Here is an 18,693-nt window from a genome sequence, read left to right as displayed (position 1 = left end):
CAGATGAGTGAAAAATCTGACCCTTGATTGTGTTCTCCACTGTTTCAGAGAGGACTGAGGTGAGAGCATTGGGCCAGTAGTTTGACAGACACACTATCTCTCACTTTTGGAATGGGCTGAATACAGATCTATTTCTATATATCAGATAGATAAAGGAATATATAAATGAAGTAGAAATATCTTGATGTGTTTTGAAAACTGAAGGTTATATGAAGAATGCTGTTCCAAAGAAGAGATGAAATGAAAAAGGATGAAAGTTTTTTCAGTAGGCATGAAGATGGCAGTAAATGAATGTTCAACTGCCTGTATATTTACATACTTAAAAGGAAAGTGGTGAAATGATGGTGTCCAGTTTATCAGAACGTTGCCATGAGAATCTACAGAAGAGAAATCAATGAAAAATTTATGAAAAATTTATTACAATGAATCTCTGAAAGGCATGGTCATGAGTTAACTGAAATTCCATCTTTTGGATTAGTTATCACCAACCATGTTTAGGGAAGATTTTTATACCTATAGGAGGTATATTTTTATCTATGGAAAAAGTTTACACCTGAAGAAAAGGTATACAGAACAAATCAGTGTCTATAAAAAAGTGTTTGGAGTGCATTTTTGAGGTGTGTGTGTGGTGGGGGGGGGAGTTATCAGTTAACTGAATTTTCTTCTTCTGGTTGGCATCAACATTTTAGGGAAGATTTTTGGCACATAACTCAGAAGCTGGGAATATTTGGGCAGATTTGAGATTTATATAGTGTTAAAAATTGTACTAGTTTAGTCAATGCAGTTATTTACTACTATAAAAACCCAGTAGTTTGTGTTAGGTCATTGCTAACAGCAGACATTGGCATTTCTTCCAACTTGATCTGTGGAATTACAGATGCTGACTTAAGTTGTAAGCATGATATGAAGTGCTGGATATTTTGACCACAGAAAAATTAAACTTCTGAAATAAATAATGCCTCAAAATGTAGTAAGATAGTTTTGACTAGAGCAGATTAAAAAGAGAGGATTCTGGGTTTTTGGGCATTCTCTGAAATGGAATGATGAAAGGCATTATGCAAAGTACAGTTTGGATAGTTGAGATAGGTAATACTTGTCAAGGACCTGTTACAGCAGGTTTGATTTAGTAACTAAGTAGTAATTTAGTTACTGCTTAGTAGTGCAACAATTGCACTACTAAGTAGTGCATTTGTTGGTATGGAGGCCATGAATTTGGTTAAGTGAACAGGGAAGTGTTTTTGATTTTTTTTTTTTTCATATAAAATTGATGTTTTTTTGTTGGATGTTTTTGGTATATTGTTCTTTGAAAAGAGTTTTTCTGATCTCTAAGGAACTATATTTTCATTTTCTTCATGGAAGGGTTAAATAAGGAGTTAGGCCATGTTGTGGGTAGCAGAAGAGTCATGAACATAAGAAACTGAGTAAAGTAAAGAACTCATAAGAAACTCAGTAAAGTAAAGAAACTCGCACAAGAAACTCAGTATCCTATTTATGCATGTCCTTGACATGTCACCCACCACACATATCCCTACACTATAGTGTTGTGGTCCTTTTCCAAAGCTGCAGCTTCTACCCTTCCATGCTTCTACTTTTCTCACATCCAAATAGTGTTATCGTAACATCACCTGAAGATAAATCTAATCTCTTCACGTCAATATTTTTCTCCAACTCTTATATAGATGAAGGTAAATCACGTCCTACTATGTTAGGAATAATTGACTGCATGCCCTCTCAGATCTTTTAGAAGGATTTTAATAGTTTGGCATTAATAATTTGTTGAATTGTATTTACAAAGGTTCTTCCCATCTGCTTTCAGAATCTTTTCATCACAATTATCACCCATTGATTATCACCTTAATGATCTTTTATTCTTTCCTGGAATCTACTATGCAGTGTATGGAAGCAAGTTCATATTCGTCCTATCCCCAAAAAAAGTAAGATTAAATCCAGCCAGCAAGCCAGTGTTCCAGTGCCTTAACCTCGGTTCTCTTGAAAATAATGGAAATGTTCACCAGCTGTCATTGTTTAATTGATCTCAGCACATTGGAGATACATAATCATTAACCACCAGTATGGATTCTACCACTCTTGATTATAGATTTCTCCTTGCCCACATTACCCTCTTGACATAGAACATGTAATTTGATCAGGTTTAGCATACTTACCATACTTATCTTATGATCTTCCACCTTTTGGAATTTGTTTGCCAGTTTTCCTTTAGTCATTCATTCATCTATAGTCTTCCTTCTTCATTAATGATTATTTTATGCACTCAGATCATATCCTTAGTTTTTTTTTGCAGTTGACAGTGCACTTCATATCTCTTCTTCATTTGACACACCTTGTAATGCTGCATTCAAGATTTTCCATAATCAGTGCTTTGAATAGTAATTTCATTGTCATTCTCCAGTGGGTGAGGACATTGTGATATCTTCAGTGCTTCTGGAACAGTCCTGTCATATCTAGAAGGAAAAATATCACTTCACCTCTTATCTCTCAATATTATTCACGTCTCCAAACAAGATCAGATTTCTCTTCTTGAAACGACTTGCACTTGTAGCCTTTCCTGACATCACATCCATAGCCTCCAAAGAACATACCATTTGCTTCTCACTTGTATAACATTTAACACTATAAAAATCTAAAATCCACCCAACCTAGAATATTATTCCCATATTTGAGGTGTTGACAAAACTGTTCCTGAAATTGCCTGATGCTATCCAAAGATACTATCTAACCAACTCACTACAGTCTGTTTCTCATAGCCATTCTGTTTGTCTTATGCCTTTCCTTTAGGTATTGTCATAGGGTCTTTTCTCCATAACTGGATGCCATCATTCTTCTACCTTCATCTAAGCCTATAAAATTCACAAGCAGAACTGGACCATCTCCATATGCAGTTCAGCTTCAAACTTAACAAACCAGTTCTCATTGTCCTCCTTCATTCCACCTACCTTTGTATTTTATTCCACTAAAACAGAGTAGTAGGCTCTCATCAGGCAAAAAAAATCTTCTACTATTACTTGAAACCTTTCACAAACATTTGTGCTATAGAGAAATTTGGATCCTCACCTTGCTGATTGGAAAGCAGAAAAACTATCTACTTGGTATTGTAGTATAATATTTGAAATAATGGCTTCACACATGTAAACGAAAACTGGAATTTATTAAATGCTCCTTTATATTTTATTATTATTATTCAGGCCTCCATGGATCAAAAGACCTATCATGGGAGGTCCTTTCTAAGAAACACAAGTCTATCATACCACTCCTTAAATGCATTGACCGTTCTCACTCTCACCACTCCATCAGGCAATGCATTCCATGATTCAACCACCCTCCATGCAAAGAAACCACTCCTCACCCTCTTTCTCACAGTTTCCTTTCGTAACTTCCAGGGATGGCCCCTTGTCATGACTCCTTCCCGCTGTTCAACCAAGCGAAAGAACTCACCAGTGTTAACCCAGTAACCACCTCTCAACAGTTTAAAAGTCTCAGTCATATCACCCCTCCTTCTATCCACCAAACTCTGCAATCCACACTCCCTCAGCCGATCCTCATTACTAACTTTGTACAGTCCCGACACCATCTTTGTTATCCGCCGTTGTATCCTTTCCACAGTTAATTTATCCCCTTCAAATCTTGGGGACCAGATCTCAGAACAATATTCTAAGTGTGGTCTGATCAGAGTCTTATACAACGGAATGATAACCATTTTATCTCTGCAGGTCAGTGTCCTTCTCATTATTGCAGCAATCCTCTGCGTTACCTTCACTACCTTTGCAATATTTCTCCTAAATTTCAGGTTTCTATCAATCATCAAACTCGGATCTCTTGTCTCTCCTACTTCCTCCAGTTTAACTCCTCCCATAGAGTATGCAGTGTCCCAAACCTCAAGACCTTACATTAAACCCACACCCCCATTCATTTGCCCATCTATCTAGCTTATTCAAATCCTCTTGCAGGGGCTACCACATCTACACTATTACTTATAACCCTTCCCAGCTTCGCATCATCCGCAAACAATCAAATATCCCCTTGCAATCCACGGACAATGTCATTGATATAAAGGTTAAACAATATAGATCCCAGTACTGAGCCCTGTGGAACCCCACTTGTAACCTTCTGCCTCTTTGATATTGCTCCACCATACACAACTCTCTGATACCTATCGGACAACCAATCCTGAATCCAGTTGACCAATCTTACATCCAGACCCATGTACTGCAACTTGAATATCAGCTTATCATGTGGCACCCTGTCAAATGCCTTTGCGAAGTCTAGGAAAATGGCAGTATATGCCTTTCCCTCATCTAATGCTCTTGTAACTTTATCATAAAAGGCTAGCATATTGCTAAAACAAGAGCGCCCCTTCACAAATCCATGTTGACTCTCACTGATAACGTTGCCCTCATCTTCCCAATGCTGTATATGGTCCCTCACTACTTTCTCCAAGATCTTACTAACTACTGATGACACACAAACTGGCCTATAATTAAACACTTCCAGTGTGCTACTGCCCTTATGCAATAGTACTATCTTACCTTCCTTCCATTCCATGGGCACCTTTCCCGCAGCCAGACTTTCATTGAAAAAGCCAGGTCAAGGGCACTGTCAGTTCCTTAGCACATTCTCTCAAAACCCATGGTGAAATTTCATCCAGTCCCACAGCTTTACTAACATCCAGAGTACTCAGTATGTGGAACACACTCTCCTCCTGCACCTCTAAACCTGAAACCTGCTCTATCCCTCTAGTATTCAAATTGACTCCTCCAGGATGAAATACTCCAATAAAGTGTTCATTGAACAATTCCATTATGTCCTCTGCATCAGTCACTCTATTCCCATTTTTATCCCACAATGTCATTCTTCCACAGTCATTTCTCCTCCTACTGGCCCCATAGCTAAAAAATTCCCTATGATTTTCCTTGGATCTAAGGGCCAATCTTTTCTCATATTCCAGTTTCACTTTCCTTACCATACTAGTCACCCTTCTTCGCCTGTGTCTTATATTCTTCATGCATCTTCTCTTCACCTGTCTCCTTATATCTCTTCCATAGCATCTTTTTCGCATGTAGCTCTTTTTAATATTGTTTGTCATCCACTTTACTCCAAATTGTGTCCTCTTCTTCACTCGTGGAATATAGCTTAATATTTCATGAACATCAATCAGGGAAAAAGCAGAATTGGCCACAACATTCAAATTATGAACACAAGAACAAGTCTTGTACAGTATGTGCAGCTGTACAAGTAGGAGGAAATGCTACTAGAATTCTAGAAGTAGGTATAGTTATGTAGTTTAAAAAATATAAACAATTAATAGCATTCATTTCCCAGAATTTAGAGATAAGCATAGTCTGTTTGATTACAATTAGGATGATGGCATAGGAGTGACTTCACACAATTCAATAAATAGATGAACAAATTTAAACCTATTGCAGTGCAACATCTTTATTTGATTCCAATGACCTCTGTCAAATGTCAGTGGGATGAGAAGCAAGGCTAATCTCAGCAGAATGGCCACTCTGTTCAAAGTAGAAAGATGACAAGAACAGGCTATTTGATAAACAACAGGCAAGAATAGAGGTGATAATTGATACTTAATAGGTGGTGAAAGAAGATAACTTCTGAACTGGTTTGAAGGTGGTATACAGATTATATTTGCAGAAATACTTTCTGTTTATTCAAAAGTTTCTTTAAGGTGGGGTATGCAGATCATTTTAACATCAGATTGCAATCTGGCAGAGGGTTGATAATTATCAATTATTTTCTGTAGTGGTTTTGTTATATCCATTAAGTGATAGTGAATTTTATTTTATTCAATTCTTCTAATAGAAGAGGCTCAGAAGAACAAATTATGTGTGCTTGGTACATGAGGCTTTTGATAATACCTGTTTTTTGTGAAGGATGATCTGAAGATACATGGGTATTATTGTTATTAATATCTGACCTCCATGAAGTAAAAAAAAACTCATCACAGAAGGTTCATACTCTCTCATGCAAAAAGATCATTGAACTGTACCTTAAAATATATATATATCTTTTATGGATATATCTTCGTGTAAAGGATGGCTTCCTGGAAACAAAAAAAATCGCTATTGCCAGCAGAATCATAATGTATTAGAGTATCTGGAAAGGGAAGACTATTATTGTTGTTAGTCACACTCAGTAGTGAACTTAATGTGATTGTGTAAGGAGTTAATATTGTCCAAAACTAAAGTAGTTCTGGTTTAGAATGAGACCGAATGATATAATCACGTAATCACAAGAAAGATATTTATTTAACCAAATATTTCGGTCTGGAAATAGCAGACCATCGTCGGTGGTATTACAAGAACAGTTTAAAAAATATACAAGCTAGAATACTAACAATAGATCGTTGAAATTAGAACATGCCGCGTGATGTTATATCACTAAGTATGAAACGAAATATTTTGAAGTAGAATGAGACCTGATTGCACAGAAATCAACAAAATATTAAAATATTAAATGTCTAGTATCTACTTGGTAAACTAGGCAGGTTAGAGGTGCATTCAAAACTGGATGGATTAAGGAGAATAACGATCTTTCTTGAGAAGCATGGATTTGTTAAAGAACATTTTCCCTCTCTGTATAGCTGTATTTTATAATAATGACTGCTATATTGGACATAGGAGATGCATATATAGTAATTTTTGTAGATTTTGCAAAAGTAATTAATATATTATTATTATCTGAGACCTCCAGGGAGTCAAGGACTCATCGAGGGAAGCTGTAAATTACCCAACCCAGCTATCATACCTTCCCTTAAATTCATTTACACTAGATGCACTCACTACTCCTAAGGGCAAATTATTCCACTCACTCACTGCTCTCTGAGAGAAAAACCTAGCTCTTACCCCTTTCTTGACTGAGAACAACCTTAACTTTCATGGATGTCCCTGTGTTCTCTTCCCGCCTTCCATATAACGAAAAATTTCATCATTTGAAATGCTATAACACCCATTCAAAAGTTTATAGACCTTTATCATATCACCCCTCTTTCTCCTGTTAACCAGAGTCTGTAATCCACATACTCGCAATCTGTCCTCATAATCTAAATCCCATAATCCGGATATAATCTTTGTAACTCTTCTTTGCACCCGTTCCACAGCTTCTTTACCTTCTTGAAATCTGGGAGACCAAATCTGCACACAGTAATCCAAGTGTGGTCTTATCAAAGCCTTATAAAGAGGCAAAATTACTTCCTTATCCTTACATGTCAAGGTTTGCTTCAGCATAGAAATTATCCATTGAGTTGTATTTGCAACTTTTGCTATGTACCTTTGAACTTTAAATTCTTATTCACACCAAGATCCCTTGCCTCTTCAGTTTCTTGTAGCATAACCTTGCTAATATAATATGCTGCTGGATCTCTAATCACACTAAAGTGCATAATTTTACCTTACTAACATTAAACTGACAGCCATTTTCGTTAGCCCAGATTTCCAGTCTATTCAAATCATTTTGTAATTCCTGAATATCAGTAGCATCCCTGATTGCCCTGCCTTTCTTCGCATCATCAGCAAACAATTGCAAATCAGATGATAGATCCTGCTTGAAGTCATTAATGTATAGATTGAACAATAATACCCCAACCCTGAGGTACATTACTAGTTACCTTAAATCTGGCAGATTCACACCCATTGTATACCACTTTTTGATATCTGTCTGTTAACCATCCCCTGATCCAAGTCAATAGATTATGTTCCAATCCCATATTCTCCAGTTTACGCAGCAGCCTATCATGTGGTATCCTATCAAATGCCTTATAAAAATCCAACATTATCATAGTGTATCCATTTCCTTTATCCAACTTGGCCTTAACATTGTTATAAAATATGAGCAAATTGCTAAAACATGACTTTCCTTTAGTTAACCTATGCTGTTCCCTGCAGAATATAGAATGATTATCTACCCATTTCTGTATGTGAGTTCTTACTAACTTCTCTAAAATCTTCACTACCACACCAGAAATACTAATAGGTCGGTAGTTAGACACATCAGTTTTTGCACAACCTTTGTGCAATGGAACTATATTACATTCCTGTGGTAGCATTCCTGAGCTGAGACTCAAGTTATACAAATGTGTGAAAGGCCTAGCCAATTCAGCTGAACATTCCTTTAATAATCAGGCAGATATTCCATCTGTCCCTATTGACAAATTTTTATCCAGGTTATGCAAAAATCTTCAACCTCATTTTGATGTACCTCTAACTCTTCATCCAACATAGCAGTAGCACTGTGCACCATACTACACATACCTGGTTGATATACTTAGCAAAATGAGCACTCATTAACTGAACAATCTCCTTTGCTTCTGACACTCGTGTACCATCTGCATTCAATAAAGTTATTCTTCCACATTCATTCTTTCTTTTGCTTGCGGCATAACGATAAAATCCTTTTGGATTGCCTTTAGCTTTCATAGCCAATTTCTTTTCATACTCCGTTTTAGCTTTTCTCACAATACTCGTTACTTTTCTGGCCTGAGCTTTATATATATTTCATTACACCTCTCACTCTTATTTTCATGATACTCTTTCCACATCATCTTTTTCTTGTGGATTTCTAGCTTAATAAGACTGCACATCCATTTCACCCCCAATCTATTTACTCTTTGAATACTAGGGATACATTTAGATACCACCTCATTCAAGCACTTTTTCAAAGATTCCCATGCATTGCTGACATTTTTTCCAATAAGTAACTGATACCATGGGACCAAAGATAGTATTCTTCTAAGTCGATCATAATTTCCAGCTTTGTAGTTCAGCATGTAGCCTGTTTTAATCGGAGCTTCAATACAAGTAGATACTTCCCAAGAAAGAACAGCATGATCACTGTCACCAATTGGTGATAAAATAGCTATATTCTTGACAGAGATACCTTCTGACGCTATGAGAAAATCCAACACTCTTTGACCTCTAGTTTCTTCTTTCACATGCTGCTTGAGAAAGTTATCCCGCAACAATTCAATAAATTCCTGTTCTTTCTGATCATGAGATTTCTCTTGTACCCAATCAATGTTTGGAAAATTAAAGTCACCCATAATGATCATTCGCTTGGTACCCATAAGGCTAAATTGGCCATGCATTTCTTCGTCCCCTACAACCATATATTTCATTCTGTTAACCTCCACTTCACACCAAATAGACTCAAAGTCATCGCTACATGGGACATTGTCACCATCATTGTTTTCTTGTATTTCTACCCTAATTGGACTTAAGTCATCTGATATCATTAGTAGCACTCCTCCTCCTCTCCTATCTCTTCTGTGATTCCTAAAAATAGTATATCCTTTACACTTGATCCCACTTACCATATCTGATTCTGATAGCCAGGTTTCACTAATGCCAACAATCTTAGGCCACATCGTATTCAATAAAGCAACAAACTCAACCCCTTTGTTTCTAATGCTCCTGGTATTTGTGTATAGACATAATAAATTATGACCTAGCCTATTCTTATAATTAGATATGCAATGTATTTAGTCTTGTTCTAGAATTTTCTCTTTTCCCTCCCCAGACATACGTAAAAGGTTCGAACCCAAAGCATATTTTTCCACTCCTACGCCACATAACCATATTCAAAGGCATTTATATCTTTATCACGTTTGTATACCATAACTGAACTTTCACACATTTTTCCCATTCCTCCCTTGATGATCTACTTTCTCTGACTCTCTGCATTAAGTCTCATACCAAGAAGTTATTTCTCCAAGCTTCTGATGCCAAATGAATTCAAGTGCAGGCCATCATTCTTATACAAATCTTTTTGCCATCAAACACACCCCACACGTCTAAAAACTCGCATCCATATCTTCTATATAGCCGGCACGTGAAATCATTTGCTATCATTGCTCTCCTTAACTCAGTACTATCATATCTAGGTAGTAATCCTACAATTTTCCTCTCTCGTGTTTCTTTCTCGTAATATCATGCAATAACTTTTTGTTGAAGATGAGAGATGGATAGCTTGAATACAGGAATAGTTTGCTGACAGATGTTGGTGAGTGTTGTAATGGAAAGTGCTGTTGACACTTGGTGTACTGCAGGGTTCTGTTCACAGGTAACAGTTGTTTAATTCATATATGAATAACATAGATTAGGATTTGAGGGGTGATGATGAATAGCCAGGGAAGATAATTGCAGAGATCTGATATGATGTTGCTATAGTACAAGAGGATTTGAATTGACTTGGATGAATTTGAATACCAACTTATGGAGTCACTCCAGTAAGTGGCAAGGGATGATGGCAGTTAGGTCGCATTACAAAGGTTATGGAAGTTTACTTAGGAGAAAAAAAATACTATTGGTGTTTGTCTGCACAAATATGTATTTATATATTCTGATGTCATGTGTCTTTATTATGCCATACGCTAAATAAATAAATAAAATACTATTGGTGGTAGTGGTGTTGGGCAGTAGATGAAGCTGTGTGTAGTCAGAACATTAAGTAGTGGGGTGAGATGTTTGCAGTAGAACCCTCCTGTGATGAGTCCTTGGAAGTGTCATGTAAGAATAGTAATAATATTTTTGCCATAATGCATAGGAAACTATCACCTCCTTATCTCTGGCAAGTAAAGGATAGGGAGGTAATAGTGTCATTGTATAAGACATTGATCTGGATAGTTGGAGTATATAAGAAAACTGAAGAGGTGTTTGATAACAAGCATCTAAGATTCCCTTTATATTGTAAAATGTTAGGTATGAGAACAGATCATGGGAAAATGTGCTTTGCTGAGTTTGGCAGATAGGAGGTAGAATGGTGATATGATTTGACTTATTAGTGAGAGAAGATTTTAGGATATACTGTATGTATGGGTGATATTGCCTATTTAATAGGTGGGAGAAGAATGATCTCATCTCTGGAAGCTGTATAAGAGTCTTAGGAGTAATGGAGTACAAAGTAGATGCAGCATAATTTGGCCCAGTTAAGAGACTGCCCCATTTAAAAGAAGTACATCAAGAGTTTAAAAGGTGTATGTCCATAAGACAAATTACAAGCATAGACAAGTTTTTCATTTATTGCATAGCATCACTGACTTGCAGATATTACAATCAGCTTTAATTAAAGTAAAATATTTGCCATAAAATAATTTCATTTATATACGTATTTAGACATGCATGCAGTTAATGAGTATTTACAGAGGATGCCCCTCATAAGATTTAAATCTTTTATATAGTGTAATTTCATTTCTTCTGTTTATTGTTTTTTTTTTTTTTTTTTTGTGTGTGTGTATTATTACAATTTTAATAGTGTTTCCTGAAGATGTCTCTGTGACAAAGATGAAGTATTGAAACAATTAAACCTGCTGTTTAATTATTTCTCTTTATGCTGTAGTTATTTCATTAAATTGTATTATGAGACACATGCAGTTCTTAGCAGATAATGACATTGTAGGAATTGAATGAGCATAGTTTTTTTTCTTTCTTTTCTGCAATTAAACAAAATCAGTGCAGATATAACACCACCTTCATTGTTTTCTGCATGAAATAGATGAAATAGAGTTGTAATCCAGTAATAAATTTTCTAGTGTCCTAGGTAGACACTTGCTCAAGCTTGGGAGTGTCATCCTCATCACTTTCTTGTTCTTCTAATGTGCTCTGATGTTTTGCTGCAATTTCCCTCTCAGAATCTTCATTTTCATTGTAGCATTGAAGATTACCATCAATGAATGCAAACTTTTCATAGTTTCTGATGTGGTTCACAAGTAATGAGATGTGATTTTCACTATTGGCAATATCTGGCATATCCATGATTGAATACTTAAAACCACAGCAAATCACCTTACTTGGCAATAAGCTGTATTGCCTGTAAAAGATTAACTTTTGCACTGACCTTCTTAGTAATTGTCAAGAACCAGTAAAATATTTCTCGATTTCCTTTGTAATTCCATGTCCCAACTCATAAGCCAATTCTTACAAATTTTGGATTATCCACTCATATTGTTCATATGGTATGGACTAGTAAACTATCCATTCTAATCCCTTTAAAGCATTGAGGCCTATCATCCCTTATTTCAATAACTAACAGCTTTTGTTAATCAATTTCCAACATATTTGAACAGCATAACATTTACACAAATCATTGCTTTCATTGATCAAAACAATGTAGTGTGTTTATAACATGGAATAATCTAGTGTGGCATGATAAAATAGCCTTGTCAGCATTGCAAATGTCATTAGCACTAAATTTTTGAAGCACGATTACATACTTTTTCTAACTCCATGGGGTAGAGGTTACTAGCTGACCCAATTAAATGCATTGTGTCCCAAATAAATGAAGCAGATTCTTTTGATATTCTTAGTTTCATTTTGTTCTTCGAGGACTTATCTCAATAAAACGGCTGCCCCAACTAACCGGAATGTGCTGTATTTTGTATAGATATTGGCAGATGAGTGGAATGCATTGCTGAGCAGATGTTGAGTGCACCAGCATTCATTTTCTCAATTCATGGTATAATAGGTTTATTGTAGTCTGTACAATACTCCCATCGTGAATGTTTTAACTCCATAATATTAATTTCTTTGACCTTTCTCCGTCCCATGTCAACAAGGTCATCCACCAAAAGCTCCTCAGCTATTTGTATTTTCCTTTCTCTGGTTGTCATTCTATGTAGTATTGTTATTACAGGTTATGAAAATTATAACTAATAACATAAATAATGGGAAAAAAACATTTTTTTATTGCAGGTTGGAAACAAGTTGTTGATGTTGCAGTTGTTAACTGTGCTGAAGCTGAAAATGTTAAATTTTGCAGAGATTATGGTGTTGAAGGTTACCCTACAATAAAGGTAATGTTTATAAATCCTGATGTACAGCACTACCATTTTATTTATTTTATGGAATGTGCTGTTTACTCCTGTTAATTTATGGTACTCACATATGATATTCACAGATTTTACATATTAGCTGATTGAGTCAAGTGTAGCAGATTTAGATTTATTTTGGAACAAAATATACCCTTATAAGCATTTCTTAACCATTTCTTGTTTATGTTTTATAGAGATGTGTATGCCATTAGTAGAAACAAACAAAAAAGTTAGATGTTTAGTTCTTTTATAATATATAAAGTTTCAATCTTTTCTTTTCATGCGGCTCCTGCCTCTTGAAAGGTTGTAAACTTATAATATACTAGGGTGCTTTGCCCCCCCCCCCGGTGCCTATGGTGCCCAACCCACCGAGTTCCAGGCTGGTAAGCCAGTTCTCCATTGTTTTGAAACATCCAACAAATTGTTGTCTCATGAAGGCAGATATATTATTATTATTATTATTATTAAAACAAGACCTCATGGAGTCAAAGACTCATCTAGGAGGTCCTTTTATCTCACACACATCTCATCATACCGGGTCTTAAACACATTCAAACTCCTTGCAGACACCACACTCTCAGGCAAGGCATTCCAATCATTCACAACTCTGCACGAAAAAAACCTGCCTCTCACTCCCCTACTCACACCCTCTTTATACAGTTTCCAGGTATGACCTCTGGTTCTCCCCTGATCTCCCACTATTCTCTGTAGAACTTCTCCACCATTGATCCTATAACAACCCCTTACCAACTTGTAGGTCTCTATCATATCTCCCCTCTTCCTTCTCTCCACTAGACTCTGCAAATTACATCTTTTCAATCTTTCCTCATACTCGACATTCCAGAGGTAAAAGGCTTAGAAAAATTTCCTCTAGTCGCCGAATAGACTCGAAACCAAGTCTTCCTTGGTGCGGCCAAGCGCCGTGGTTGGCAAACGCCACATCCACTGAGCTACACAGGCTCTTAATATTGTTGGACTAATTATATGAAGAGCCAAAGGCTTCAATTCAGCGACATAAACTTATTTAAGTTAAGAGATATTGCATCCCATATCGTTTCTTCCGAATAAGAAACTGAAAGAGTTTCATGTCGCCGAATTGAGCCTTTGGCTCTTCATATAATTAGTAATTTATTAGGACACCTTCTTGCAATTCTCATAGAAGGGATGTAAGTTATGTTCGCTACAAACTTGGTGTTAACTAGGTCTACCTGCTCACTGATGAGACCTCAATAAAAGTTGAAACTGGTCTGGGTAGTGACCTCTCATAATGTAGAACAGTAATACAGCTCCTAGGAGCTAAGTTCACATTATGGGTAAATACCAAGAATAGTGATCGGAGCTTGCTCCACCCTTACTATGAGTTGCCTCAGTTTGCACTACCAAATGGGTCAGGTGTTGCACTATCCAGGTATTTGCTTTTGCTTGGAATCGCCAAACTTTATATAGTTTCTATATTTGGCATGAAACTCTTTGAGTTTCTTATTCGGCTAAGAAACAATATGGGATGTAATATCCCTTAACTTAAATATTGTTGGATGTTTCAAAACAATGAAGAGACAAAAAACGTGACAAAAACGTTTCAAATTTCAGCTTATCTTTTTATATATATATATAGAGGTGGGCTAAGTGGGCTTTTTATATTAATACCAGAGGTGGGCTAAGGATGTTTTGTTTGTTTGTTTTTAATTTATTAATTTTATATATTTTTACATAATCTGGAAACTATGCTTTAGAAACCAAATGGGGAACTTTTTCAAACCACTTCAGGTATCTAATGAGTGGGGTGGCTGTCTCACAATTAGCAATGAAATCCGTCTCCTACCTAAATATAATCACAGATGTCCATGCCCATGGGATTCAAACTCACTATCTGTTGATTGTGAGCAGATATGTTAAACACTTGGTCGGCTAAGATCTACCTAAAATTAAAATATATATATAGGTATCCCTTGCTTAACGTGGTTTTGTTAACGCGGGATTTGATTAATGCGATGAAATTAATTGCTACAATCCCTTTATATATGTGGCACGAGTTTTAATTAACGTGCCTTTAAATTTACCAAAATTCCATACCAACAATATCATTGCTACAAACCATGGACATGGGCTTCATTGCAACTTTCAAAGTCTATTTTCTTAAAAAGACATTCTCAAAGGCACTAGAAACAACAACGGGAGAAAATGCGATTAGGCTCCAAGAATTTTGGAAAAATTTTAACATTAAACATGAACTGAAGAAAATATTCATGACTAGTGGGAGCAAGTGTGGTGAAGACCTTGGTTTTGATGGTATTGATGCAGAAGATGTTAAAGAATTATAAATTTAGTTTAATCCTTTATCCAAGTGTAAACAAACAAAGTTTGTACCTGAAGTATCTTCAGTACTGAGGCAACTCGTGGTAAAGGTGGACCAAGCTCTCATCACTCCATGTCTTAGTATAATATAATATATATAAAAAACTTTCAACATCTTTCTCTAAATCCACAGTAATTTAATAATAAGGTGAGACACCTTTTGGCAACTCGTATAGGTAAATATGACTTCTCCATTTCATCCACCTTAGTATCACTGGCTCCCACTGACAAGGCTTCAATAAAGGTTGAAACCATCTGGGAGTGGCCCTTTAATGCATAGCATTATACATCTGCACGGGGAGATGTGCTTTGTATTATGGGAGATATTAAGACAAGGAGAGATGAGAGCTTGGTCCACCTTTACCACGAGTTGCCTAAGTCCTGAAGATACTTGAGACGCAAACTTTGTTTACTTACACTTTGATAAAGGATTAAACTAAATTTATTATAGTCTAACCAAGTGGAAAAAGCTTTCAAAATGTTAAAGCATTATTGGATTCAAATTCAAAAGATTTCAGTGACAACGATCTTCTTGAAAATGAACAACAATGTGCATATGTTTGATATACATTCTTCACATACTTCACATTCCATTTGTTTGATATGCCAAACAAATGGAATGTGAAGATGAGGTTCCAAAGGAGATAACAATCAAAGAACTGGATGGAATATTTCACAGTTTAGGATCGCTTAAGTAGCAAGTAATGGATGTGGATCCAGATGTTAATCTAAGAATGTTTGTTTGCCAAGGTCTAGAAAGTCATTTTGCTTGTTATCATAGAATATATGCTTATAAGAAAAAAACTAAAACGACTTTGATAACTTTTTTGATAAAAAAAAAAAAGTGCAGTAACTAATGTAGGTACAAGCATTTATTAAACATTTACTTTGCATTCATTTTTTATCTTTCCTAAAAGAGTACCATATAAAACGAATTGTTAATACAGTAATCGATCATGGATTTATTGCAATTGTTACCATTGATTATTATATTTGATTAACGCGATTTTGATATATGCAGTAACATCGAGGATTAAATAATCGCTTTAATCAAGGATACCTGTATATTAATTTCAAATATGAGGGTCTTCTTAGAAATGCTTATTATTATTAAATGAGTAATGCCACAGAGCACTACAACCTGTTACAAGAAAACCCATTTTATTCATGAATAGTAGCATCTTAGATTAATAAATATTGCAAAGTTGAGCTAATAACCAATTTTGGTTATAATAGGTCTAATAGAGACATTGTGTAATCCTGATATTGAGCACTCTGAATATTATCATCATCATCTCTCAACCTACATGGAGTCATGATGTTCATTGTGAAAGTCTACTCTTATTCCCACAGTCCATCACACCTCACCTTAATCATTCATCATCTGTGCACTTGCTCTCTCAGGCATTGCATTCCATGCATCCTTGCACATCTTCCAGATGACTCTCTGTCCTTATTTCTTTTGGGAAAATCTCTCCCCCCTCCTTCCCCAGTATCTACTTGGAAAGTACCCTTCAATAACTTATGTTTGAGTGATATCATCCCTCCTATCTACTGGACTTGTAGATTACATTTCCTACCTACCTTTGGACAAATGAAATTGAAAGTGCTTGCATGACATTGGGAGTTTTCATAATAGGTTTTTAAGACTAGTTAACTAAGCTACCATCTTCTGATCTGTCTTGCAATCTGAATTTGATAACTTTCTTTCAAGTCATGCTTTATATATGATAGTGGGTGAATTATCTTCAAACTTTACAGCACTAATGCTGGGTTGAACAAGACTCCAATCTTTCACATTCCCCCTTTCTTCTGTATAGCAACAGCTTTCTCCAGTTTGTATCCAGTTCTTTTATTGGTTTAATCCTTTATCCAAGTGTATTTTCACATCACTTGCTTTAGTATCCCAAAATGCAAAGCACATATCCTTATCAGGTGCAGACTTTGTTTGTTTATACTTGGATAAAGGATTAAACCAAGAATATAATTTCTTGGCAACTTTAATTTATAGTATAACCAAGTGGGAAAAAAAACTTCCAACAACTATCTGTAATCCAGAGCATTTTAATAATAAGGTGTGACACCTTTTGGCTACTCGTATATAGAAATATTACTTCAAGCTTAGTATCACCTCTTGGTCTGGTTCCCACTGTTGAGACCTCGATAAAGGTTGAAACTAGTCTGGGTAGTGACCCTTCCCATAATGCATAGTATTATACATGTCTGTAAGGATATGTGCTTTGCATTATGGAATGCTAAGGCAATTGATTTGAAGTCATTAGCTTCTATATACGAGTTGCCCTGTTCTGAAAATATTTCGGGCACAAACTTTGTTTGCTTATGCTTGGATAAAGGATTAAACCAAGAATATAACTTCTTGGCATCTTTAATTTTATGTATCCAGTTCATAATATATCCAGATTACTTTCTCCAGTTCACAATATTGCACTCCTTTTTCTAACTTAACAACTTCGCGTTACACAAATGAAAAAAAAAAAAAAAACATCTAGATTATCTATTTCTACAGCCCTTTCTTTTAGTGTTGCACGATGATCAGCATTCATTTTAGAAATTAGACTTTACAACCGTGTTATAAATAACTCTTTTAATTTCTCAACGTTTCGATCTTCATATTAAGATCATCATCTGGAGCATATACAAATATACAGGACAAGCTGAGTTACATTATTACACACAGTAAACTAAAGAAACAATGATTTGGTCACCAGATATTCTACTGCCATGACCTCTAGTGAAAAAAAAGAAAAAAAAATTAATTATTTAGAAACTACATCAAGTTAAATTCTATTTAAGATAACATGAGCAAACATTCTTTCTTATAGATAGTTTTCTTTCAGTAACAATGCTGTCCTATTTTTAGCATTACAATTGTTTTTTTTGATTTAGGATCCTGGATTATCTACAATCCTGTTTATAGTTAACTCTTGGAGAGGAAGGTTCCGTGGGTCGAATATGTGCCTTCCATATGATTGGGATTTTTAGACCATCATTATTGTTCAATGACAATCAAGTAAAAGAAGGAGTAGCCATAGTATTCAACACAAAATACGAGGCTAATCTTCCTGAATGGCAGGCAGTCTCAAGTAGAGTGATGTGGGCAAATATGAGAATGGGGAACTGGACAATGAGACTTATTTGGGCCTATGGTGCCACAGAAGGTTCTACTAAGGTAGAAGTGGAGGAATTTTTTGATGCTTTAGAAAAAGCAACTGACACAATGAAAAAGGAAAAGTTGGTCCTTGTTGAGGATCTAAATAGCAGAGTAGGAAATGATTGTGAGACATACAAAAATATTTTGGGAAAATTTGGAGAAAAGAGCAAAGTTAATAATAATGGCAAATACCTGTTTTGATTTCTGCTCAGGACATGGACTGGTTATTACTAACACCATGTTCCAACATAAAAATGTGCACAAATTCACATGGAGAGAAGAGGCAAGGAATAAGAAAAGTCTCATTGACTATGTTATTGTTGATAGTGAT

General features: G+C 35.7%; 1 protein-coding gene across 1 annotated transcript in view; it reads left to right on the top strand.

The window, feature by feature from the left end:
- Positions 1-18,693, top strand: part of LOC150103729 (sulfhydryl oxidase 2-like) — a 162,499-nt gene that overhangs the window by 47,994 nt on the left and 95,812 nt on the right. The window contains exon 3 of the mRNA XM_090397064.1: positions 12,717-12,817. Within this exon, the coding sequence (XP_090253190.1) occupies positions 12,717-12,817 (101 nt within the window). The remainder of the gene's footprint in view (positions 1-12,716; positions 12,818-18,693) is intronic.

The sequence above is a fragment of the Typopeltis vanoorti genome, chromosome 8 (assembly GCF_054136105.1).
Source record: "Typopeltis vanoorti isolate ZY-2024b chromosome 8, IOZ_Tvanoo_1.0, whole genome shotgun sequence".
NCBI classification, from domain to species: domain Eukaryota; kingdom Metazoa; phylum Arthropoda; class Arachnida; order Uropygi; family Thelyphonidae; genus Typopeltis; species Typopeltis vanoorti.
The sequence above is the reverse complement of the archived record's forward strand: the minus strand, read 5'-3'. Positions and strand labels throughout refer to the sequence as shown.